Source organism: Ambystoma mexicanum, chromosome 4q (assembly GCF_040938575.1).
Source record: "Ambystoma mexicanum isolate Mex_15411 chromosome 4q, UKY_AmexF1_1, whole genome shotgun sequence".
Classification (NCBI taxonomy): Eukaryota; Metazoa; Chordata; class Amphibia; order Caudata; family Ambystomatidae; genus Ambystoma; species Ambystoma mexicanum.
The window spans coordinates 496,648,530-496,675,995 of NC_090928.1; the positions used below are offsets into that span (position 1 = coordinate 496,648,530).

Below are 27,466 nucleotides of genomic sequence, written 5' to 3' on the forward strand. Positions count from 1 at the left end.
GAGGATTTTGGGGAGTGAATGGTGATGCCAGTGCTTAAAACCTGTGAAGGCCCTTGAGCTGTGCGATTCTTACAGGGAGATCTTGCGGGGCATCAGGCAGGGCTACCCGCTGTCTCTGATGTTGTTCATCCTGGAACTGGAGCCCCTTTCGGTGTTCCTGGGGGATTCCTATCCTGCACTCGGCGGAAGAGATGCATTTACATAATAATGTTAGGGTGCTCATTGGCGTGACACGATCACTGGGTTTTTGGTCTCAGCTTCCAAAACGCATGTTGGTGCACGTGGCGATTGTGAAAATGATTATACTGCCCCGCCTACTCTATCATATTGGCAACGCAGTCTTCCTTATCCCGGCTTTTCAGGAAGGCTAGGACTATTAGGTACTTTCTTTCGTGGGCAGCCACCACAGGTTTGCAATATCCACACTGTATTGGAGTCAACAGGATGGAGGTGTACGGCTTTCTGGCTCAAACTCTACTACTTAGCAGCGCAACTGAGATTTGTTGCGGGTTGGCTGGCTGACTCTCCACGGGTTGCTAGACTCACGATAGGGGACATCAGGCCGTCTGTGTTGAAGGAAGCATTATGGATTGATGATAAATGCATTGGCATCATGCCTTATATGCTTTGGCTTCTGTTTATTCTTTGTGAGGTTGGCATCACGGAAGGAGACCCAGACAACAGATTCAATATTATAAAAATACCTTTATTAATTTAAATGTCAGGATGGTGTAAGGCCTAACCTGCCCTATGCGAAGATGGGAGTTCCTTACCTAAAGAAACTAAGGGATAGTCTGAGTGAGTCAGTACGTTCAATTTAAAAATACGTTTGTGTCCAAAACCTATGCTGGCCCTCACAACTAACATCAAAGCAGTGTGTCAAAAATAAAGTTCAGAGCTATTTACAGCACATGCTTAGTCTTCAGCTTTTCCCAAATATTAGCAAGTTCACCATAGTGTTCAAATTACCTTCTCTTGGGCTTAAGGTGATATAGTTCCACACCTTTTTAAATGTCAGGATACCCTTCCCCAAGTTCAATATAGTTTCTTGGCAGGAAGTCTCAGGGTTCCCTTCCTGAAGTTCAATATCAAAAGATGTCACACAAGTATCTTGAAGATTTGTCTTTGAGCTAGGTTCCAATAATTATTCACAGCTCGGTATTCTCTTCCCCTAGCCTTATATGCATCAATAGTAGTTTTCCTTTTGACATAATCATAGGTATCCTTGTTAGCACATATGGGTTCTCTGGTCTTGCGGCAGTTGGCTGACCACAAGGTTCACTCATACTCCTACGTCCTGTCCCCCTTTCCTCCATAGTGTATGTATGGGCGTCCCTTACTAGGGATGGGAAATGGAACCTTTTTCACCAGAAAAATTGTCTTCCTTTTTAAATTTAGATGCGTGCGGGGCGCGGCACGGGAGCATTTGCTCCCTTGACTCCACCCACCAGTGCCACTCCTCAGTCCTCTTTTCCGTGTCGACAGGAGCGTACCTCTTTCAACTAGGCTGTGGTTGAGGCCCTTGTTTTTTGCTCGTAATTCCACGCTACAACTTCCCCCCCAGGGATATTTTTTTCCTTTTTTTCCATCTAGCTTATTTCTTCAGAGTCATAAGTACTGTCCTCTGATGCCACGCTCCTCCCTGGTACATGTCGACTACGGCAGGCGTCAGCCGGTTTCTTGCCTGCGAGGGTTCCTTCCCCACATCGGATCCACATGTGTTGTGCCTCCGGTGCCTTGGCAAGGACCATGGCTGGGACAGCTGCTCGGCGTGTGATGCGCTCACCCCACGCTTGCTGAAGTACCTCTTGGCCAGGTGGAGGGAGCTGTTCCCAAGATCACCACCGGAGCACATCAAAGAATACGTCAGGAGAAAGACCAGGCCAAAGGTAGGTGCCCTGTTCTTCACTGCACCCCGCAAGGGCAACTCCACCCTGGGAAGCGCCCAAGCGGGAGGGGCCTTCCAGGCCCTACTATCAGAAAGGGGATCAAGGCTCTATGAGCTACCGGCCACATGGCTGAGGGGGTCCAACGCAGGGATTGGACTGCTGGTCACCTGCTGCACCTCATAGCCTACTACAGCTATGCAGGGGCGATACACAGGCCCGAGTTACCTCATCCAAGGCACAGGGAGAGCACAGCAGCATGTACAGACCCAAGGACCCGCACCCACGCAGGAATGCGCCTCACCAGCATATGAGGACCGTTTCTTCGAGAAATTCCTCATGCTCATGAGGTCGCCTCAAATGGGGACCATACTCAAATGGGGACCATACTCAGGGGGGAGCAAGACTTGCTCTCTCCAGCACCCATGCAACCCCTTGTCTTGGTTCATACACAGGTACCAGTGCAGGCCCAGGTTCCTGCGCTACCCCAGCCGCCGATCGCCGTGATGGCTCCGGCCCTTGCGCAGCCCCCAGCGCAGTCCAGCACGCCACAACTGCCCGCAGCCCCCCAGCACTCCACCAGCAGGCCTTGACCTGCAGGACACAGCAGGGGACATGGACGTGGAGGAGGGTGAAGACACCTCCTCCTCAGCTAGGGCCTTCCATGAGAGGCTGTCTGGCGTAGCGGAATACTTCCTCTCGGTGCACCCGCAGGCGTCTGGCTGCAACCATGGCAACATATAAAAACTAGTGTTGGGAGGACGCGTGCACTTTCTCCTCAGCACGGTAGTACGAACGTGAAGGTAAGCTGAAACTTTGCTCTCCTGCAATTCTGGAGATTGTGTAGTGGGCATTTAACTTATGTCACGACCTTTGTACTTACAACTGTACATTTATACCACTATCACGTGTAAACTGGATGCACCTTCGTGCAAGTAAGCTATGCTTTATGTTCTAATCAATATTACTGGCAGTAAAGACAATGTCAGGTTGACAACGGGATTGATTACATCTATATTCCATCTCAGGGAGGATCTGGTTTCTGAACCGCCCTTGGTTCATTGAATTCGACAAGAGAGATATGATTGAGGTATTTACCTTTGAGTCCATCTGTATAACATACATGTTATGAATTGAGATAACAGTGAAATGGCATTTTTGGATGTTTTTTCCTGGTGCTTAATGTACATTTGGCTTATTTATATTCTGTTCATTTTTCATTTTTTGTTTCTAAAACATCCTGAAAAACACGATTGGAACTTTGGTATGTAAAATCTAAAATATATACATGCACATGTATTATTTGCTTTGTAATATGTGAATACTATGATTTGTGTATAGGGAGCATTGCCCTGATGAAGGAGAGTGATATTCTCCGAAATGCATTGGCTGCATTAAAATGCTTCCCCTCTGTTTCACATGAGTCCAACGTGGTGGTCTATTATCTTCCATAAAAGTGCTATGATTTAATAGATACAAACTGCATGACCAAACTTCATGAAACAAACAAGTACCTAATTATGGATATATAATCATTTTTTGATAAGCAGCAAATATTGTTACAAACGGATACATATATATTTTTTCCTACCTAAATACAGTAACCTCTGGTTCGAGGTACTAAAGAGAGAGCCACTGTCTAGCAGGGTGTGTCACACTCCGCTTTCTTGCATTCACGGCCTACCAAAAACTGCCAGACACTACTAATACCAGATAGCTTGATTAGCTATTATGCCGCTCAACTGACTGGTGAAGTGTTCAAACACACCAATTATGATTTTTAGAATAGTTTTTAACTTTGGAATTGGCTAATAAAGTTAAATATTGCCGCAGATGCACTACTCGGGGTTATACGCTGTTCCTTTTCCATACCTTTCCCCCCTTTATGGTTAAAGGAGGACCCAGCCAACTACTTTCTATTGGAAAACAGTACTGTGAGAAATGAAAAAAGCAGATAATAGGCCTCAGTTTAGAATAACAAAAATATCACTATGCTTTCTGTATTCTATCCACTAATATACAGGCGGCCCACAAGCATACTCTAAGGCTAGAACCTGGCATAGGAAGGGTGAGTTAGAAAATGTCTCTGTCCCCCTGCTTCTTCCTATATATTGCTCTAGTTGTATCAAATAATTGATAAAAACAGAACCAACTGGCATTATACTTAACAACTTGGTTGGAGCTCTGATTAGGCCACAGAGGAAGTCTGTCTCTTCCCGAGATTGTTTTTATCACAGCTAGCTTGCTGGGTGTGCCAGTTTCAGCCAGCTAAGAACTATGTTCGTCTGCCCTTCCTTCGTGGCAGGATAGTGAACCAGACTTAAAGCTACATTAGTGACCTGGAGAAATTTTGGACATTGTGTTTTGTGAACACAGAGTCTACTGTTAGTCTGGCAAGATAATGAACCCAACCTGATACTACGTTTATGAGTTGAAGAAGACAGGTGAAGAGGTTCCCCTCACAATGTCTGGGTACTGTTTTGTATACGTTTAAAAGGAACATTTAATACAGAACATTTAAGTGAATGGTGTAGGTGCCTTTCCCCGGCTTACTATGTGTGAGAGAAAAAATAAAATAGCAGACACCACCCCTTGTCGGGGAAAGAGGCTCCGAGACCCAGCTGCAAGAGTTCAAAGGATGGTTTATTTCTCCAGCTAGGAAATAACCCAAAAAACTCTCCCGAATCTCATTACATCATACTTGTATTTATATTAGTTAAAGTAACTCTAACAAAAAATGCTAAATGGACCCGATTGGCCAGACGGTGTGGTGCTGTAGGTGTGGGTAGCATCTCTTCCTTCTGGTTGGCCGAGTAGCTGATGGACGTCAAACATCTTGTGCTCCATGCAGGTCAGGGTCCGGTCACTGTGGTCACTACCTAAGCTAATATGTTACACACTGAATAACAAACTATTTAAAACCTTTTATGCTACTTGTCACATTTCTATATAAGTCACACACAATGATTGCTGTCAGTACAATTGGGTGATTTGTGGCTTTAATTGAAGGCCTTGACCTTATTGTGCATGTAGAAGAATCAGGCTGTGTTTCGCATCTTTTCCTAGGTTTCAGACTCATTAGTGCAAGTAAAAACATATATAGTAGTAAAAATGCTTAAGATTAGTAAGGAGTGTATTGGGTGGATTTCGCAGCACAGGCGAGGGTCTGGCACTTGAAAGAAATACCTTACAGGGGGTGCAGGGTCAGGATGGCAATAAATTGTTCTAATGGGGGTGGGTGGCTTGCACGTTTATGAGGACGAATCGAGCAGAAAGTGCTTAGCTCATCCCGGTTCACATTCCGGTTCTCAGATGAACAGTGATCTCAGAGGAAGAAAACTGTAGCATATTGATTGTTGCAACTTTCTCCAGCTTCAGCGTGAGAATGGAAGCGCAGAGCTTTCCTTCGCAAGGGGGAGTGCAAGGGTGGGTGCCAGCCAGCTGCCTGTGCGCCTTGTGTGTGTGTCTCTGTCCTTGGCTGCTGCGGTGGAAGGGGAGCTGAGCATTGCTGTACTATCGCAGTGAGGCCTGTTTACCCAAGATGGAGTCGAAAGGGGGCACAAAAGATGGATGCCCCGTGTCTTGCTCAGTAGTCCCATCTATGTAGCAGTCAACCGTGGTTAACTTTACATAAGGGCAAGGGGCAATCCCACTACCGGAGGCACGTGGTCCAAGCCTTGTACTGAGGAGCGTACGATGCGAGGGGGGCCGAGGACCCCTCGCTCCCATACATTGGTTCATTCTTTGGATTTGCTTATCAATAATGTATCCTTTAAGTCTGCATCCAGAAAGAGAGGGACCTCCTTCTGGATCAAGGCAACACCCAGGTTTACCTTAGTCTAGAGTACAAGGGACAGAAATAAGTTTGGACACAGGACAGTGAATATTTTACTTTACTTGACAGCCTGACAGAATCCTTAGTATTTTTATTGAGGTAGGGCAACCCTTCATACAAATAGGGCAAGATAGGATTTTCCTTTTAAAACTCTTATAAATAAAAGTCTTTGCCAACAAACATGTCAACACTGTGACAAACTCATACTTTTGCGCCCTTACACTTTGTACACAAGTGATCCTTATTGGTTGACCTCACTTGAAATTTTAGGCATAAATTAAAATCAGATCAGACTGCAGTTTGTTTACTTCTGTGCCTACCAATGACAGAGCAGTCATCCCATTAACATTTATTCATGGGTTGTAAAAAGGGTAAACACACAAAAATAACTTTCTGTGAATTCTACTTCCTTTTCTTCTTCACGCTCTGTATGATATTATTCCCATGGTTCTGTGGGCATCCAGCCTAATTCCATAGGCTCTTCTCTTTCATTTTTCGGACAATGCCATGCCAGAAGTCCCTTTTCTCCACAGGAGAAGCATGTTGGAATAAATGGAAGGGTAGGTTTTCTTTTTGGTCTCTCCCTTGGACATGGGACTCCCTCTTATGGGAAGCAGTAATTTCTTTTTTTCCTTTTTCTGAAATATAAGGTTTATATTCACTAGATGACTTTTTGGGAAGGAGGTTCTCATTAACAGGTTTACCTTCCTTTCCAGCCTCTTCGGTTCCATGTAAAGTTTTTATTTGTTTAGCGGTGTCAGCATGGGCCTGGGCTAGTTCGATGGAGGTATTGAAACTAGGCTTACATTGTTGTAGGACTGCTCTCTGAAGAGAGGAGTTCAGAGGCTTTGCTATGGGGTGGGGGGCTGAGTGGGCTATAGCCCCTGGACTTTTGGTTGTTGCCCCGGATAGAAGCTCAAGGGTCACAACCAAAAAGGCTAGCTAGCCCCCAGTCTGAAATTCCCAAAATTAGCATATCCCCGGATCTTTTCCAGACCTAGCAACACCCCTGCAGGAGGGTAGCCCATTTGTAAATCATTCCATAGCTAATAGCTCCAGCTCTTCAGGTAGAATTTTCTTCTGCAGCCATTGGGACAATGTGTTTTGTACCCAGGCGCCCATGTCTAAAGGTGATTCCTAGGGGTTAGATGATGTCCCAAAATGTGTGGCTATAAAGGTTTTCTGTCTGTTCTACTCTTTTTAGCAGTCCCTCTTATCTCATCAAACGAAGTAGTCCCTTAAGGGTTGCGGGTCTTTTAGGTGGCCTGCAAGTCTCCTTTCAACTGTGGTGCTAAATAACATGTCTTTAATGCTTTGTTCAACCCGATTTGGTGAGCGAGCCGTTCATAGTTTAGGAAAAAAACGCCAAATCTTCAACCTTTTTATAGGGTTTGAGAATGCTATGTGGAAGTATAGGGCATTGTTGACTGTCAGGCTATCTGATCCCTCCTGAAATCTTTGTTCGGCTTGAATTTGGTGGTCAACCAAGTGGCTTAGTAGCACTTCTTTTCTGTTTCGACTTCTTCTTACAAATATTGGTACTTCTATTGTGTCATCAGAATTCCCACAACTACTGGTGTTATCTAGTAGGTAAGGCATGAAAGGGCTGGGGTGTGGGACTATTGCAGTTGGTCTTTTCAGGCTGGGCTTTATCCCTCATGCACCAATGGTAGGTAGTTGATAACAAGGCCTGACCATAAAGGAAACACTTCCATTGTCGAGTCCTCCATTTTGTTTTAGGTGGCTAGAAATCCCACTCCTGACATATGTAGTAGGTGGTTCTATATGTTTATAACGACAACAAAAATAACGACAAACATTTTCAGTGACACTTTAATAACACATTTTTGTTCCCTATTTTAATTTGGGGGCTGGGGGGTTCCGCCCAAACCCGCTGTTTCTACAGCTGAAGCCTTTTTACCCCCTCACATACCCCACCCATTTTAGCCCCTTACCCCACCCCCATATATACATTTACTAAAGAATTCGACTTTTTTTGTCATTATTCAGGTGTCACTGAAAATGTTTCTCATTATTTATTTTTCGTTATTAACACTGCCTTCCGTAGTCTGATTGTATTCAAATGATAAGCAAAAGGCCCATCTAGCCATACCAAAAAGGGGTTTTCCCTACGTAACTGAAATCTAACTACGGTGCTTGTTATCCGTGAAGTAGTCCAACTCAAACTAGTCCATCCTCAGTCCAAAAACCACCCCACGCTAACCCTACCACTCAAGATTGTATCTATAAAACAAAAAGGGGTTCCAGGAGAAAGACTTCTTCTCGTGGAAAGGCCTTCTCAGCCTCAATAGTTATCTTGAGATAGTTCCTTTTGACATATTTAATCAGTTGCTTTAATTCCTTAAGGGGACTCTTCCACCTTCTGTCATGTATCCCCTTGTCTTGGTTTATTTACAGTTCCTCGTTTCCCCACTCGAGGATCTTGGCCTTTATTCCTCTGAATTTCTTTTGCCCCAATATCTCTCTCACTTGTACTTGTTTCACAGTCTCACGTTCCAGGGAGACCAGTGTCTTTTTTTTTGTATCACTTCGGTATCTTCTAAATACTTACTTGGATGGGAACCACTATGTAGGTTTGTCTGTACCACTTTGCTATTGTCTTGGTCCTCCCAACCACTGAGACAAGTATCATCCATCTTTTGACTTTCTTCACTAGCTTTTCTGTTTTTGTAATCACTGGGACGAGTGCGAGTAGTCCCTCTGTATTCGATACATACTCTGTTACTTTCACACTTATTGGGACGAATATAATGAGTCCCTGGGTATTCTTTATATTCTTTGCTCCTTTTACCATTACTGGGACGAGTATGATGATCTCTCGGTATTGGTGATACTCTTTGCTGTTTAACGTCTGCCTGTGGCTCCTCCAGAGTCTCCTGCCATTTCTGTTACCTATAGCTTGCTGGGTTGGCATCACCGGTTCTTCCTGTGGAGGGGGGGTCAAGTTGACACCGCCTCGACGAACGCTACCAGCGCCTTGCTCTCCTTCTGGGCTTCGGTCTCCACGGCTCCGCAGAGTATTCGGCTGAATGGTCTTGGCGTCGTTGTCAGACCACCTCCTTGAGATTACGCCACCACCTGGAAATGCTTGCTACACACAAGCGGCTCTTCGCCGGCTCTTGCATCACTTTCTTCTATCATTCTCCACATACTCTCGACCGAGGACCTCCCGGAATGCACAGCCTTCTCTCTCCCAGGTTCAAACATTCCTGGGTTTCACCGGCTGGTGAACAGGGCTCCCTAATTATTATTTTCTTTTGTAATTTTTAGTTTAAATCAAACTTTTATCACAACATTTTTCTTCACATATCTTTAGAAGGACAAACAAACAAGCATCTCCCATTTCAATTCACAACCCATATTTAAATTGGATTTCATTGATTCTACTCAGTACTCAAGTCTCAGTCTCCAGGTATTTGGTTCTTATTACTAATCATTTGTTTGGTGTTCCAAAATGTTATCCAGGAAATTTATTACAGAGCATGTTAAGTGTACTGAGCTTCCACCTAGAATCCTAAGCCACCATTCATCCATATTACCGCCGACTGGCGCAAAATGTTTTAGGTGAATTGACCTTTGGTTCCTTAGCGCTGTGCATTGTGTTATTAAGTGTTTAAGTTATTCTGTATCAGCAGTACAGAATCTGCAACTATTGTCATCTGATGTTTCTATATGTCGTGCCACTAACATCTGTTTTGTTTTTAAGGCATTTAAGCGCAATCTTAGAAATCCGTTGCGATGGTGCCTAAACGGAAATTTCTGCAGATATTGTGGCAATTTGTCTAGCTGGTTCATTACAGGTCCAAAATCCAGTGCTGTTGAGAGATCTTTATATTTGGCCAAGTTTTGAATCCAGAACCATTGTTTTATTTTCTTCTTTGCAATTTGAGGCTGATCTAACACTGTTGCCATCTCAGTGTCGGTCGCATTCAGAACTGAAACAAACTTTTGCGTGCAGATCATAAGTAGTCCAGTGTATCCATGTTTGTCGCTTGGCGCTAATATCTTATATGCAGGTTCTAGATTGGCAACTGACATTTTGCATAGGATCACAAGGGATTTCCAGACGACAGAGCCATATAATTCTTCAAGTGCAAGTTTGTGCCGAATTATAATGATTGATATATATTTGGGTAATCTTAATACTCTCCGCCATAAAATTTGCTGGGCCAAACTTCATGATTTTGGTCTTTTTTACATTGATTTTCAGGTCATTTTTCGCCATGTATTTTGTAATCCTGATAAAAGACGCTGTAGCCCTATTTGAGTTTTGTCGATCAAAACCAGATCATCGGCGTAGGTTACACACCAGACTTGATGGGCATTTATTTTTGGAGAGAAGTGTTTTATGTTAGTTAGATCATCCGGGATGTCAGCGATGAATAGCTTAAACAAGACTGCAGCTAAGGGACATCCTTGTTTTACCCCTTTGTTTGTGGCAATCGCATCAGTTAGCTCTCCATTTCCATTTATCCGTACACAAATCAAGGTTTTGGAATGGAAGGCCATTATTGGCTGTAAAATGTTTTCTGGGTAGCCCCAGTTTCTAAGTTTCCTCCATAGTAGTTCTCGATTTACTGCATCAAAGGCCTGTTGCATGTCCACAAAGGCGAGGAATACATTTGAGCGATTAATTAAAGCATCCAATTTCAACAAATTCATTATTGTCAAGTTGATTTCCGTTCCTGCGCCCTTCGTAAAGCCTGTCTGCTGACAGTCCGAAATTCCTTTGTTATTTGCCCACTTTGTTACTTTTTGTTGGAGGAAGGTCGCCATTATCTTTCCGATTGTATCGAGAAGGGCGATCGGCCTATAGTTGGCGGGATCGGCCCGATCGCCCTTCTTGAAGACTGGCACAACAATCGCCTCAGTCCAGGATTCTGGTAGTGATTTTTGTTTGGAGATTTTGTCGAACAGCAAGGTTATGAAGATTGACCATTTTTATGTGGTTTTAACATCACGTTAGTAATGCCATCAGGCCCTGCGGCCCTAGAATTTTTTAACTTCGAGATTGCTTTTTGTATTTCGTCGGCGGTTTCCGATACATCCCATCGCTTTATCTCTGTGTTCCATTCTTTTGTTAGCCCGGAGTGAGTTTGCTCAAACACACCTTCAAAATGGTTTTGCCAGGCTCCTTCTGAAACTCTGTTTGCCTGGCATTATCATTGTTTAAAATGCGCCAGATCTCTCTTGAGTTATTGGATTTAATTAAGGCTAGTATCAACTCTCTGCGTTCTTGATCGCTCATGCAGAAAAATGATTTATGCCAATTTCAGTATTTTTGTCGCCGTTGTTTAATATATGCTGCAATGTTCACTCCTAGATTTCGTTTTATCACTCTTATGTCTTTGTTAAGCAGTTTCTTCTGATCTTTTACGAGTCGGCTCCATTCATGTCTGTGTGTTTTCCTGTTGTTTACGTTCCTTAGATCGCACATTGCTTGATAGGGCAATAGGGCAACATAGTTTATCAGATTCAGTGTTTTGTTGGGTAAAGATTGATACTCCTCTGTTAGACCTGTTATTTGTTTCTCTTTTAGGCGTAGCCGATTTCGCCCTTGATTTACTTCCACTGCTTGTTTACAGGTCGCTACCATCGGTTTCTGACTTAACGGCCATGACATTTCCAGGACATCATGATCACTTCGTTCTGTCTGGACAATTCGTAGCTTCTGGATCTTATTCCATAAGTTATTTGATGTCCAGATGTAGTCAAGGATCTTTTCATGGCCAAAGTTTTGCCAGGTGAACTTTGGTGGCGTATCCCCAGTTACTTGTCCGTTGACCATGTCGCAGTCCCTAGCGTCCATTTCATTGGCCCATCAAACTCCTCTTGCAGTGGTATTCTGTGTTTCCTTTGTTGTTGATGATATGAGCTTCATCTCGTCGTTGAACCATGTTAGGTTCATGTCACCGCATATGATAATCGATAGTTCGTGGTGTTTCTTTTGGTTTTTATCAATTATGTTTGTAATAGATTGAATAAACTTCTCAGTTGTGATCTTCGCTGGATTCCAGTACAAGTTAATTACTAACAGGTACTGAATTTTCATCAATTTACTGTTTGATTTTTGAATTAGAGTTGCCTGCACGAAGCTGTTGGATTTTCATTTCCACATACTTCCCAAGTGGTGGCGTTTTTCACCATGGTGATTAGACCTGAGTAGGGGCGACCCTGGACATTTTTCTCCGCTGGATTGAGCAATGTCAGGTACCCGTCTTTTACCGGTGGAATCCGGAGCCATGTCTCTTGTAAGCAAATTAAGAGGTTTTCGGTCAGGTCTACTGGGAAGTCATCAAATAGGTGTTGGAACCCTCTCGTATTCCATGATATTAATGGGACGAGGCTTTCATGGTTATGGTTGCCTAGCTAATGTTTTCTCTTTCTTGTTTCCATGTTTCTTGTTTCCACTGGAGCGGACCAACCTGCTTTTAGCTGCTTCCTTAAAGTGTCTCGGCACTGTTCAAGAGATTCTTTTGCATTTGAGGTCTTGTTGCGGCCTCTAGGACATTTTATGATCAGTTGTTCTTCCGAAATCTCAAAACCCAAAAACAATAGTTCTTCTTTTGCGGCCATGATGGTTTTTCGTACTGCTTTTGAGTTTATATGCAGTAATACTTGGTCTGCACGTTCTTCTGAGACGTATTCCACTATTCCAATGTCTTGTGTCGTCACTGTTCTTAGTATAGGCACTGAATGCAGTAAGCGAATGACGTTGCCTCTGTTGAAATTTAAGTCATTTTCCTCGTGAAATATATTTTCAATCCGTATTTTCCCGTGCTGTGTTTTTGTTTCAGTCAATTTGTTTTTTCCGCAGCTAGTAATTTATTCTGTGATTGTGCTCGAGTGAGTTTAGGATTTAATATCTCATGATGTTTCATCGCTGTTTCCCGCTCGAAACTATCTTTAGTTTCAGTTACACAACGCTGCTTTCCTGTGGTTTCCTGCAGTTTCTGCGAATCATTTATTTTAGAGATTTTTGCCATTGGTTGTGTTAAAGATAGTTTCACTAATCATTCATTTGATTCCGTCATGTTTAGCTGACTCGATTCATCCAAATCTTGGATTTCTGATGACTTTTCTTCTCCAAAATCATTAGAGTATGTTGACAAGTCACAAAGATCCACCGAAGATACTACTGTTTGGATGGAGGCGTTGTCGGAGTCCAATCTCATTCTTTTTTTAGGATTTTGTGTGTCTGGTTTTACTGTTACTCCAGTGGTTTTTATGAGGGTTTTTTCTTTTTCCAAACCTTTTTGTTGATCTTGTTTATCTCTTACAAAGAGACTTTGTTTTACTGGGGTTGGCAAGTTTCGTATGAACTTTCGCGAACCACTTGATTGTTCTTTTGCGGCTACCAGATTTTTCTTTTTCTCGTTTTTTTTTCTTGCCGGGCGCTTCTTGTCTGTCATTAGTTGACTGGTTTTGGCATCACTTACAATGTTTTTTGCAGCGCCTCTAAAAATACCATAGGTTAATTTATCAGTCGAGCAGTGGGGTTTATGCAATGTTTTTTCGACATTTTCTTCGCCAGTTATCACATTTTTTGGTTGGCTTGGATGAAGAACAGCCTCAGCTTCGATTGAGTCAGTGGGTGGCATGTTATTGTGCGCCGCCTGTCCCGTCGAGTTTGCTCCAGATGGCAGAATATCATTCTCGTTTGGACTTTGGCCTTGTGTCTCAACGAGATGGCTCGAGGTCGCAGTAGCTTCATCTCTTTCAAGTGTTTTTGCCATATTTTTTCCATTGTTTCCTTCAGCAGCCTGTGTTTTAGCGTTTTCACGATGTCCCTGCGGACACACAGAGTTTAAGGACATGCTGTTTTGATCCAATCGCCCTTGCATTGAACTACTCCTCAGAATTTCTAAAAAGGAATTTTTCTCAAAAAGATCTTTTTTGATGTATTCACTTAGCTCAATTTGCCAGGACACAGCTTTGGAAGATTCATTTTCGTATTGTTGTTTAAATAATACATTTGCACATTCCATTTTGATGATTTTTTCGTTTAAGTGACTGATTTGTGCGCTATTGTTTTGCAGTTCCTCATGAAGTGATTCGTACAGTTTAACGAACGGAATCAATGCTAAGGACGTAGCTGCCAATACATTATTATGAATTTGTATTGGAGCCGCAGTTGACAGATTGGATTTGAATGACTGCTCAATTTCCAAATCGTTTTGTTTTGTGTCACTGATCTCTCTTGCCAAGTCTCTTTCGTCTCCTTTAGGCACTCCAGTATCATTCTGCGGCGGTGGACTAGCAGCAACTAAAGAGATCTCTGGGACTGGTGTTGAACAGCTTACCATCGGCTGCATTGTATTCCTCGAGCAGTGCCTTTCTTCTAGGAATACGGACGGTTTGTCTTTTGGCCTATTTCCAGGAGTGACGCGAGTAAGATTTCTTAGCACTACGTTGTCCATATTAGGTGCGTGAAACCCTAATCTTCTGTATAATTCTGGGCTTGTTTGTACGTTTATAGAATCATTATTCTTCGTGTTATTATGCAGAGATTTGGCACGTGGATATCTATCTTTATGCTTGTTGGTTGCTGTGAAGCTTTCAGCTAATTTGCTCTTCATAGCCTCAAAGTCAGCTTTTAAGCGTTCCGTTAGTCGAGCCTCGCGACCTGCAAAATCAAATCCGCTGATGGGCGTGCAGACAGTTGGCGCTAGACATACACTGTTATTCTGACCATCATAACATTTCCTCGAGCTTGGTCGTTCATTCACCTGCCGTGAACCTGTGATTGCCGTCTTTCCATTTCTTTCACCTATCGGCACTTTGTTGATGAGGCAAATTTTTTTGTACTTTTTAGTCCAGGATTTGCCGTTGATGTATTCTGATTTTTACTCACATTCTGATCTTTAATTTTTCCTTCTACAAGCGGATATGTGAATCTCAATGAATTTTCTTCAACCAATTGACTTGGAACCTCAACTTGCAAAAGCTCAATGTCTGTTACATCAAAAGGCGAATCGAAACAGCTGTGTTAATCACTTATCCTCTTGTTCCATCATCAGCATTTTCATTTGAGTTGGGAGTGAGCAGCGAGCGCTAATTGTATTGGAATGATCATTACATGGTGCGTTATTTGGCTCGCCCTCAAGCTCAGTCACTCCTTTTTCCACTTCTCCTTTGCCTCTAGCAAGGATTTGTTTTTCTCCTCTAGGAGCCTCGTCTAACACACGTCTCTTGGGCCCCATTACGGGGAGTAGGATCCGTGGCTAACGACAGTCGAGCAAGGTATTTACTTGCAAGCTGTGACAGAGAAGGGAAAGCAAATTCACAAGGGGGTCTTTAGCTCACTATCTTTCACAGAGAAGAAATATCCCAAACATATCAGTCTTTGTCCTGCCCAGGGGCAGTCCAGCACCAAAATGCTAGGCAATTCTCTTCTGAACAAGAGTACCAATAGAAACCCCAGACACGTGTTTCAGTCTGGTTGGACCTCATCAGTAGGGTGGATCTGTGCCTCTCTAAGAATAGTGAGCAAGGGGTCCACGTCTGGATTCCCCTAGTAACTTAGGGTGAGACACAAAATTACTTAAATATGCAAATTCACAAGGGGGGTCCTGTGAAAGATAGTGAGCTAAAGACTCTGGGAAAGTCACTCGTAACCAGGACTAATGTCTGGCAGAGGGACTCCCAGGACCCCCCTTGTCAATTTGCATATTTAGGTAACTTTGGGTCTCTAGGGGAATCCAGACGTGGACCCCTTGCTCACTATTCTTAGAGAGGCACAGCTCCTCCCTACTGATGAGGTCCAACCAGACAGAAACATGTGTCTGGGGATGCTGTTGGTACTCTTGTTCAGAGGAGAATTGCCTAGCATTTCGGTGCTGGACTGCCCCAGGGCAGGACAAAGACTGATATGTTTGGGATATTTCTTCTCTGTGAAAGATAGTGAGCTAAAGACTCTGGGAAAGTCACTCGTAACCAGGACTAATGTCTGGCAGAGGGACTCCCAGGACCCCCCTTGTCAAATTAAAAAAAAAGAGAGAAGGGAAAGCGACAAAACTATTACTGATTGGTTGCAATGGTTGCATAGTTTGGCCATTTTGTCTCACGGCCTCCTGCGAGTTTGTTTACTTGAGACAAGACCAATTGTAGCCCTCAAGTCCACACTTGCCAGTATGCAGATTTCCCTCTGTTGGAAATGTTTTGTCTAATGCCTGTGTGCATGACTTAAGTTTAGAACGAGTCAGAGGGCCGGCCTCGGCCATAGCCATGCTTCTTACCTGCTGCGCTGCTATGCTGACCGGGATCAGGCTGGCTACGCCACCGGAGTAGTTTGAGAGAATCCGCCACTCGACAAAGCCGCCAAACAGCAAAACAGTGTTCCCAGCCCTTCAGTCGCAGGGCTCCCTAACGCGAGTCCTTCTTTGCTTTATACTATATACTTGAGGACCAGTGGTGAAAGTGAGCAGGAGCGGTGTTCCTCATTTTTTAAATTAAGTTTTACTGTTCCTATACTTTTATTTTAAAAAGAAACCGTTCCGGAATGGTTTTGTTTTAAAATAAAAGTGTAGGAAGAAGTTCAAACTTGCACTTTCAGTGCATTACACTAAACGTTTCCTTAAACAGAAGGTGCATGTATTGTGGGGGATTGTATTGTGTGTGGGAGGGGGCGTGGTGATGGGGTTTGTGGAGAGTGGGTGCAGGCCACCAGGGAACATAGTTTCACTACTTCTTTTGTACACTACGACCTCTGTTAAGGACCATCCCCTGCTCTGAACAGGGCTGGGGCAACATTATCAAATATAATACAAAAAGATGTCCCCGCTGGTACGTTTCTTTTTAAAATACTGAAACTTAATCACTGTTATTTCAACGGTGCGAAAATGTGGGGCGTACTCTGAATCTAACAAGAATCTGTAGCCTAAGATGTTGTATTCATCTGAAGCTGAATGAAAGCAATTTACTTTTTTACACCATGTAACAAAATGTATTATACATTTGGTTAGGCATACATAAAAATACTGTTTAAACAATTTTAATACAAAGCGAAAAAGAGAATACAGAAATCACAAAGTTAATATACAGAAAATTCACTGTATGCCGTATCAATTACCATCAGCCATACCTTTCCGTTCCAGAAGGTTGGAAAAAGGAGCATAAACCATGCCCTTTCACTCTTAAAAAAAAAATATTCTACTTTATTTTTATTGAGTTTTTTAACGACCACCAATTCACCAGACAACCCTGACATTACCCAACAATAACAAAATTTAGAAAGAGGAAACATACCTGATTTCCCCCCCAACCCCCACCCAGCTACACCCCTCCCTACCCAAACACAGGCAAACTAAGCTTCCCAACACAATAGATACGTGAGGCATGAAGTTAGAGCAAGACACAAATGATGATCCTTCAGAGCGACAACAATTACAGTGAGGTCCCAGATGGCGTAGCGGGATGCAGCAACTTGGAAGGCCACCAGTCACACCCACAAGCCTTCTAAAAACATTGCAAACCCAAAAAAGATCACAGCTTCAAGGCTTGACAGTCTGTACTGAGTAGGACAACGGTCCAATCCTCCAGAAAAGAAGGCATAGTATCATTAGCGATGGCTGTCAGTTTCTCATAAGTGAAGATAGCAAGCAGTTTATTAAGCCATTCTGCCTTGGAGGGGGCAGAGGAACTCTTCCACTTTTGGGCCAGGGCCAGTCTCCCTGCCCTCAACATTGCCGCCATCATCTTTGAAAAGGGTAAGGACTCACTATCCGGCCTTGGTGTGCCCAATACAACTTCTAGGGGGTGAAGGGAGGGGCAGGTTCCCAGAATATACTTAATCCAACTTAGCAGTTCCACCCAGAAGACCCGGATCACCAGACATTCCCACCACACATGGTGCCAAGAATGAAGAATCTTAAAATTATGTTCCATGGCAGCCGTATACAACCTTCCCGAAAAGATCGATTTGAAGGCCAACTACCATGTATGGTCATCAAGGACATGGCCCAGTCTCTCCTCCCAGATCTGCTTAAACGACTGTCTGCCATCGAGATTAGCGGAGACCAACACGCTGTAAATCTTGGAAAGGATGCCCTTCCTTGTTTTAGCCTCCACACACTCTTAAGAATTCAGTGGAAAAATGTGCTCTGAATAGAGACATAATCTTAACCCTAGTCAAGTTTAGTTAAATGTAGGAGAACCTCTCTGTCTAACTATTTGTAAAGTACTATGACTTGGGAAATCTGCCCAAATGGTGGCTAATGGGCTCAGGGATCTACGTGAAGCTCAAGTTCTGGAAATACAGATTAGGTAGTCTATTGACTGCCTGTCTCTGCTATTCACGCAGAGTTAGATACGATTTGGTGGTATTAAGTAAGTTGTTCCGCCTTCCTCAGGATCAAAGAACAGTTAGTTGGAACGACCCCTGAGGAGAAGAAATAAAAATAACTCATGTCAGTGGGGGACTCATATAGAAGTCATCCACAGGTGTGAAAGTGATCCATGGAAAGGTTATATGGCAATTCTAATTAATAATCCATGTGGGAATAGCAAACACTAGTTTCTAAACATGCAGTCTAGTACCAAATAACACACCGAAGGTGCTTGTGGAGCAACTGGTAGATGAGGGAGAGAGAGAAAACCACAACCTAGAGTGATGTGTGAGACCACTCTGTTGCTATAGGGAGAGTGTGCAATCTCTGTAAGGGGTGATGTTCTAAGTATTGCTCTTACCAACTGTTGGTAAATCAGAGTTGGTGGTAATGATGGTTACTGTGCACGCTAGCCACATCTGCTGGGTTGCGAGCAGTTAAAGGCTGCTGGTAGGTTGTTCTGCAGCTATCCAATTGGCAGGGGCCCTCTTTAGAGGCAGACAAAGGAAAAAAAGAAAGGAAAATATTGTTGGAAGTAGGAGGCTATTACAAGGTCATGCTCGACTTAGTTACCAAATGCCTAAGTGCATGTAGTGCAAAGGAGAACCTGGGATCACTTGATCCTGATGCTTCTTTTGTGAGAGTGGTCAGGTTTCCTACGCAGAACGTTTCTGTCTCAAAGTTACATCTTCTACCACTCTGATCTTCTCTCATGATCTGCCTTTCGGTTCTCTATTGGATTCCTCTGGGCTAACCCCAGTCAGGCTTCAGTTGCTGCCCCTTACGTGGCGCCCCATCCTCTCAGCGGATCAACCTTGTTTCACGGATCATTCCTTTCCTACTAATATCATGCATCACTTGGGGTGCGAAAGAACTAGGATGTCCCCTCACACAACACCTTCAGCTAGGTTGCAAAAAGGAGCATTACTGAATGACTCATTTCCCCAGTTTCCTTTTGACTCCTTCATCAGATAGTCTATGCCTCTGGACCTCCCATGTAAAATCAAAAAAGAACAGAACCTTGGCATTACCAACTATGACCAGGCTGACTCTTCTCACCTTAATGTGCTAGTGCATTTTGCCTCTCTGCATGCCCATGTTGAAAAATCAGTTATATGATTTAGAGGGGGAGCCCATTCAGAGTAATCGCTCTCCCCCTCTAAGAACAGAGCACTTCCAGTTAGGCATGTGTTAGACAAGATTGTGTGCAGTATCCTTTGGAAGACTACAGCAACTTTGACCTCCAGGCAATTGGAACCCAATCTTTGGTCTAAGTCTGCACTACACAGGTTGGTAGTGTGGCTGCGCAGACAGGCTTATCTCAAGAGGGGTCAATGTGAGCAGTAGGGTTGTAACACAGCTTCACAGTGACAGCTATTCAACTAAACACTTACTCTTAAGTTATCTTGATTAAACAATTATTAATTTATTTAACAGTCAGCTCTATAAGCCTTCTTCAGAAGGGAGCAATATATGTAACAATTATAATACACTTCAAAACACACTCTGTTTCCCTAAATCAGGTGATACCCATTGAGGATGGCACACAGACACTTCCTACACCCTCAGGTGACTTAAACAGCTAGGACACTGTGATCACTGGTACATCTACTGGTATCACCCACCCCCCATCCAGCACTATCTTTTATGCAGGTTTCTCCCATTAATTCCAGCCTAGCTGTCAATCACACAGCAGGGTGACTGCCCCTTCCGGACAGCCAGCCAGCCAATCACCTTTGGGTGCAATCCTGTAACCAAGGGGATTAAGGGCAGGGAATTTCGGGCACCTCCCTCACTTCCTGCCCCTGCCAGACATACTGGAGCCAGAGGCGGGCTTCACTCGTGAACCGTGCCAAAGACAAAATGAACAAAGGGACCAAACCTGGTTTGGCGCACAGAGTAGATCTCAAGAAGGACCTTTCCGTCAAGAAATGGTGAAAAAACTAGACAGGGCCATTTTGACAAAATGGGCACCCATGGGTGCCTTACTGCAGCTGCGAACACAGCCCGCGGTAAAAACACACAATGGTAGTAAAAAGTAAACCACTGCCACCAGCCATTAATTGTAGAAAGGGTAACAGAAAAATGTTACATGAGAAACTAGACAAAAGGGATACCAAGTAACCCCTCCTGTACCCTACTGTAAGATAGTGTGTGCTGGGTCTAGAAAGTTACAAAATGTAAGTAAAGTAAATTTCACTTCACAGCTCTTGGAAACAGTAGTTTCACCAAGAGAAGGTATTTAAACCTTAGGGAAATCTAAAAGACTTCCCTGTGTCACTGCACTGAAGGCGCTGTGTGACACAATGTAAAGATGATGCCTATGAAGTTTATCAGACTCCAAAGTCCAAATCACACAAAAAACATGAGAGAGTGGGGAAAATGGTCTCACTCTCTCCAGGTTAGAAATTAAAAGTCCTAAAGTCCAACAAAACGTGCTGGGGGTCTCTAAGGCAGAAGGGAATTAGCACATTTCGGAGAATTCTCCCCAACAGCATGGCACTAATCTTTGAACCAGGGGTTTAACCACTGTACGTCCGAACGTGACATATGAATGACATTTATTTTTTTTGTGCAGTTATGATCTTCTGCGAGGAGGAATGTTAGCAGCATATTATCACAAAATACAAAATAACAGCTTCAGAGACTGAATACCATCCAACGACACTCTCAGTGGAAGTCCACTTGTACATCTCAATGGCACATATTACATGGATCCCTGGTACATATTACATGGATCCCTGATGGCGAGCCATAGTCCAAGTGTACGAAACTACTGAAGATCTGGAAAATCCAGGAAGAGTATGCAAACTACTACTTTTAATTTATGTAGAAGCCCAAATCCATCACCATATAATCGAATAACCAACCTCAGTCAACAAAGGTAGACTGTGAGGAATTCGACCATCTGCACAATGGCTGTGCGCTCGTCTGGGCTATTTTAAAAATGTTTAATTAAATGGATTGATGTAGACCAACCTCAGGAAAATGTGTCCACACACATTTTCCTATGCTCACACCACGACAAACGTATAGACCGGTATACTCTCGATGGACACAGCCTACAGGCAAAGTCCGCCCTGTCATATTTAGTTGGGATGTAACAGCCAGGAGTACACTATGTCCTCTCCAGGAAGGGAGTTGGGGGTAGACCAAGCCTCCCCCTGCCATGGCCAACCTGATTAACTAACAAAGGCTCCATGGACCAGCCTTGCTCTTTTGTTAGGCCCGGCAGCTTTTGCCAGCGATTAACATACTAATAGAGTAAAACAGGCCCACATGGGACCTGGCTGCAGAGGTTAACAAAGGTGACAGGAACCCCAACAACTTTCATATGTAACTGTCAACCTGAAGCCAGCTTCCGCCCTCAGTATCATTGACAGTGACCGGTCATGTTTGGCACTGCGCGTTGACAGTAGGCCACCCCAGGAGGGACAATGTGGTTTGCAAGAGCCAGAGAGTCAGGTCTCACCGCAGCTTCAAAGCAGACCTACCGCTTTAATCAGGAACCACAGAGATCTGTTAGCTAGAGAAACTCTTTGATCAACAACAGACAGGAAGATGGGTGGGACTTAGTATCACAAGTGTTCACCCCTTTACCTTTCCTGTTGCAAAGCACTCTGGTTATGACCTCATGCATACAGGATATTGTTCGTAGGGACCCCAGGATTGGTTCATTAAGGTAGGCTTAGTCTACACCAATCACTGTGGCCCAGTTGTCTTTAAAAGAGGGCGCCCCTCTTTTGGCAGATCATCTGAAGGCTTCACCAGAAGCAGAAAGAATTAACTCATCCTGGGACCCTGGCTGAAAGTACAGTCTGCCTTACATCTTCCGCCAGTGAAGGAAGGCCAGAATTTCCAAAGAGGGAAGCAAGATCCCTCCCCTAAATATCTCCCAGGGAACAGAGGGAGATCCAGAACTCAGAGGACCCTCGAGGCGCTCCAGAACCGGTACCCAGCCAGCACCCAGGTTACCCTGCTAGTCTCTGCAGCAAGCTTCCTGGATAGGGAGTGCAAGAAGGTCTCTGAACCTACAACCAAGGACATGGCAGCTGACGGCAACACACTCCTCAGCTTTGACCCGTCCTCCTTAAGGAACAACACAAGCCCATTGAAGAAGCAAGGAGAAGTGCCTCGACGGGGATCTACCGACGTCACCTTAAAGGACATGATCAGCACTGACACAATGACCAGACCCCGAGCCCTGTAGGCCAGCCTGCAGCTGTGCGTCCAACTTCGCTCACCGAACCATCTTGCCGCCTGATAACCGCAGCTGACTCCTGCCAGTCTTTAACTCTGTGCCAGAAGCCTCCAAACTGCCCTGAAGCCAACATGACTCTGCTGAGCGCCAAGAACACCTACAGAACAAGGTACTTTGTGGTTCTGTCCCCCTGGTCCTTCTTTGATGGCCGCTAGAGCCATTTTAAGACCCATTGCCCACATGGTGCTGAAGCCAAGTAACCTTAAACTGTTGCGATTAAACATACCAACTACACACCTGTCAGTATCCAGAGTGCCTACCTTTTCCTTCTTTGAAACTGTCTGTCCTCTGCATTCCTTTACAGGTTGGGTTGTATTTCATTGTGTTGCTAGAACTCTCTGTTGTGATATAAACAAAGTAGATATTTTTGACACAACCTTAACTAGACAGTCCCTTTTATCATTGGGTAATAATTGTATTTTCGCAGTGTTGCAACTAACCAACGATCCACAACCTTTAGGAGATAAGGCTGCCGTTCCGTCCACGTTATCAAAGCTAGACAAGGAGGTTTATAATTTGCTTATTGCTCTAATCTGCTCAGGTCCCTTCTAGTGTATTAGACGTGTGGAGCTGATTGATGGTTTAGAAACAAATATCCACCACTGGTGCCCTGGAAGTTGATTTGTCACATACACATAAGATGCATTTCCATACAGCTGTGCAGAAATAGTCAGGGTAACTGGCAATTATTGTCAACCAGAAAATGGTGGCCCCGCAGTACCAAAACATCAGCCTTTCTGTATGGTTTTAGACTTTGAGCATTAGACAGAAAGTCAGTCTGATACATTTTGATTAGTTACATTAACAATAAACTTCTTAACAGAGCATTTTCCTATGTTGGAGGCCATGGCTTTTCCAAATTCATTTGAGACCTGTGCTGTTCCACTTGGCATAGCCATGTGATAAAAAACACTGGGCCTCATTCCAACCGAGGACCGCCCGACTCTGGGTTTGCTGGTGCAGCACCTATGTTACCTCCATCTCAAAGCTGGAGGTAAGCCAGGCGCCCTACAAGCATAAAAAGCCCTCATTACTGGCATTGCTACTGACGGAAATGACAGCAAATCCCCCTCATGGAGTCCTGTTGGACTCCATGAATGGGGATTTACACCGTCATTCCGGCACTCGCCGCTGGACTGAGTGCCGGAAACGGTATCTCCATTTGCTGGTATCCTGACAGCTCTATAGTCAGGATACCGGCAATCTCGGAATGAGGCCTACTGCCTCTAACAGACCTTTCCATTATACATAATATGTCCTGACCACACATATACCTAGCGCCAACTTGAATCTTATTCCAGTTTTCAAGTGGCTAAGCATGCTTCATGGGATTCTGTATGGCATGTTGCTGGGTGTACCTGCACCTCGAACAGAGGCCTGCATCACACTCGCACATTATTATGGGATATCACGTGGTGCCAGCCAATCAAAACGCTTAATGCGCCAACTCATTAAACATGGCTGGTATTTGCTGCTTGACTGCCCAGAAATGACTGCATTTCTGCTGTGTCCATTGGTCATGTACATCTGGGGATCAGAAGAAATAAAATATTGTTGGCTACGACCGTTAAATGTGTCTGCATTCTGGCATGAATCTCTTGATTTGAAATAATTCCCTTATCAAAGGTCCTTAAACACATTTTCCAAACAAGAATTCCAATTTTCAAGTTTAAACTGTTAGCCAATTTTGGCATAGATTTTTCAATTTACACTGACAATTACCATCCTTTAGAGATGATAGTACCAATGTTAACTATATATGGATTTTAAAGTAAAATGTTACCTTATTGCCTCTGAAAGCAATTCCATTTCTTGCTGTTCCAGATCAGAAAGTACATCAGAACCATTTGTCAAACAATCGGGAAGTACTCCTAATAAAATAAACAACGAAATAATAGAAACAAATGAGATGTTAACTTAAGCAACCCTTTCATTACAATTTCTTTCCCCAACCTACACAATTAATGATAGAACATACAAAATGAAATCAGCAATAATAATCTAAAATAACCTCTTGGATAGATGAGATATCGGATGTACATTTTAGGGATATTCCGAGACAAGGAGGTCCATGTCGATATACAAATCCAAGGTGGCTTGCGGTACGGGCTATACAAATCCTTATAAATAATACTTTATAATACACGGCCTCACTATCATCCCCTTACTACTTCTTTGCTTACTCTGATGCAAGTTGTTGATACATGTAACCAGAGTAGAATCTGACTGAAAAGAAATGTGCAGCTTATCTTGCATTTCCCAAAACATTTTAAGCAGTCTGATACTGAGCATTTAAAAGGTGCTATGCGGTTTAAAATAAGTGATAACTTGCAGCCAGATTCTATCTCTCTGGCGTTCAACATCAGCAATGCAATAAATCAACCTACTAGCAAAAACAGTTCATTATCAAGGGTTGCAAAGCACCAGAAAGGTATTTCAGAAAAAAGGAATCTAAAAATCTAGTCATGGTTTTAATGTGCTCTAGTAGCAGATGGAATTCTCTTCTGTGCTGGTTCAAGTAGAAGGCAATGCATTGTGATATCACACCTCGCCTATATGTCACCAATAAGTTAGTATGGTTACATCAGTTGAACAAGTTACTTACCCATGGTAACGTTCTTTCCACTGGATGTTCCTCCCACGTATTCCTTCTTTGATATTTCCAATATCCAGCTTGCTGCTTCGGAATACATTTTCCAGTAGAGGGCGCTGCGCGTTGACGCTAGTCGAGTCGATGTCCTTCGGAGGCCTCAGTTGCGGCTTCGACGTCATCATGGGTATAAGTAGCGCACGCAGCGTCCCTTGTTCAGTTCCGTTTTGAAGTGTTATGCACTATCCAGGATGAGACGGTTACTACCCTTAAGGGAGCGCAGACTGTAACCACAAGGGACGTTTTACTGCGGGGAAGGATGGGAGGGACGATAAGGAATACGTGGGAGGAACATCCAGTCGAAAGAACGTTACCATGGGTAAGTAACTTGTTCTTCGAATGGATTGTGTTCTCCCACGTATTCCTTATCTTTGATAGACTCCCAAAGCAGTAATGTATAAAGGAGGAGGGAGTAAAAACGTAATTTCTTTTAAGTATGCACAGAATGCAATACTGCCTTACCAAATGTAGTCTCTTGGCTAGTGGAAGAATCCAAAATACAAAATGTTGTAAAGGTGTGTGCAGACGACCATGTGGCAGCTGCGCAGATAACTCTTAGTGGAACTCCCCTCTGAAGAGCTGACGAAGCTGCGATACCCTAGTTGAATGAGCACTTAAGTGAACTGGAGGGTCTTTACTAGCCAGCTTGTAACATTCTACAATAGTTAGAATAATCCATATAGAAATTGTTTGCTTGGTGATGGCTAGTCCCAGCTTATGACCTGTGTACTCGACAAATAATTTGTCAGTTTGCCTTAATTTTGCCAGTCTGCTAATATACAAAATCAAAGCCCATCTTGGATCAAGTCTGTGAAGCCTTTCTTCCTCTTCCCCTGGATGAGGAGGAGGGTAAAAGGAAGGCAAAGTTATTTTTTGGTTGATATGAAATTCTGAAACAACCTTGGGAAGGAAGTTTGGCTTGACTTGTAAAACCACCTTGTCCTTGTGAAAGAGTGTGAGGAGGCTTGCAGGATAAAGCCTGCAGCTCACTCACCCTTCGGGCAGATGTTATTGCCACCAAAAAGACAGTTCTGAGGGTAAGAAGTCTTAATGGGCACGAATGAAGGGGTTCAAAAGGGGTACCCATGAGAAATTTTAAGACCAAATGAAGGTCCCACAAGGGGACTTGAAAAGGAATTGGGGGGTAAACATTAGTTCCTGAGAACTGTGACCACTGGGTCCTGAGAGCCCATAAAAGAGATCTCATTCTCAGGCGAGCCTGTGGCACCAGAAAAATGCAGGATGCCATCAGGCCGAGTAACCTCAAAAAGTCGAAGGCCGGGAGATGTTGAGCATTTTGGAATTTTGTCACCATCTGTAGAATGTCTTGAGCCCTCCCCTCTGGTGGCAAGGCATTTCCCAGGGATGCATCCAGGACTGCTCTGATAAATTGGAGTCTTTGTGATGGTATCATGTGGGACTTCTTGAAGTTGAGGGAGAAGCCCAGCCTATGGGGGGAGTGGCAGGTATGGTTCAGATTTTCCAGGGCCTGTTCCGGTGAACTGGCCCTGATCAACCAATCATCCAGGTAGGGGTAGACTTAAATCCCCCCTCTCCTGAGACTCGCTGCCACAACCGCCATTAGCTTGGTGAAAACCCTCGGGCGGAGGTTAGCCCAAATGGCAGAACCCGAAACGGATAGTGAGAGCTGCCAATGGCGAAACTCAGGTACTTTCTGTACTTTTATGGATTGGCACATGAAAGTAAGCATCCTGAAAGTCCAGCGATTCCAACCAATCCTGAAGCTGGAGGGCCTGAAGGATCTGAGAAAGGGTAACCATCTTGAACTTGTCCTTCCTGAGGAATTTGTTCAATTCTCATAAGTCAAAGATAGGTCTCAAGGGGAGTACCAACTCTTGTTCCTCTCCGCTACAGGTACCGGTTCTATAGCACCTTTCTCTAGCAGGTCTAGAACCTCCTGCATAAGGAGCGGGTCTGGAAACTTCAAAGAGTTGTTCGTTGGTGGATGACTGAGGTGTGCGTAGGAAAGGCAGGCAGTAAACCTGGGCAATTGTCTCCAACGCCCAAGCATCTGAAGTAATAGCCTGCCATTATGTCAGATGTTGAGTTAACCTGCCTCCTACTGCTGTTTTGTGATATAAGACCTCAGAGAGGTTTTGAAGCGGCTGACGCAGAGGCTGAGGGTAAGGTATTGTTTGGGAGGCCAGGTCAAAGAGACCCACCTCCCCCACAATCTCCTCCTTGTGATGTCTATGGTTCGTCAGGGGACCCCCTGCCACCAGGGCCCAGGTGGTGGATGGACCACTGGTCGACACATGGACTACACGTACTGTATTAGGTCAGATCCTGGAAACCATTTTGAAAACCAAAACGCCATCTTAAGACACAATTCCTCGTGCGATGCAGCACGGCCCCCACCTTCAGAGATTCCTTGCCTACCCTGTTGCCTCTGCTCCTTGGCAGATCCGCTGAAAGCGCGTTCCCACAAGCAGTCGGACATGAACTAGTGTTAGAGCAAACACCGTA

General features: G+C 44.0%; 1 protein-coding gene across 3 annotated transcripts in view; it reads right to left on the bottom strand.

Annotated features, from left to right (window-relative positions):
* Window positions 1–27,466, bottom strand: part of CFAP36 (cilia and flagella associated protein 36) — a 1,333,208-nt gene that overhangs the window by 550,376 nt on the left and 755,366 nt on the right. For all 3 annotated transcript variants that reach the window (XM_069608061.1, XM_069608062.1, XM_069608063.1), the window contains one exon: window positions 24,113–24,200. In XM_069608061.1, coding sequence (XP_069464162.1) covers window positions 24,113–24,200 — 88 coding nt within the window. The remainder of the gene's footprint in view (window positions 1–24,112; window positions 24,201–27,466) is intronic.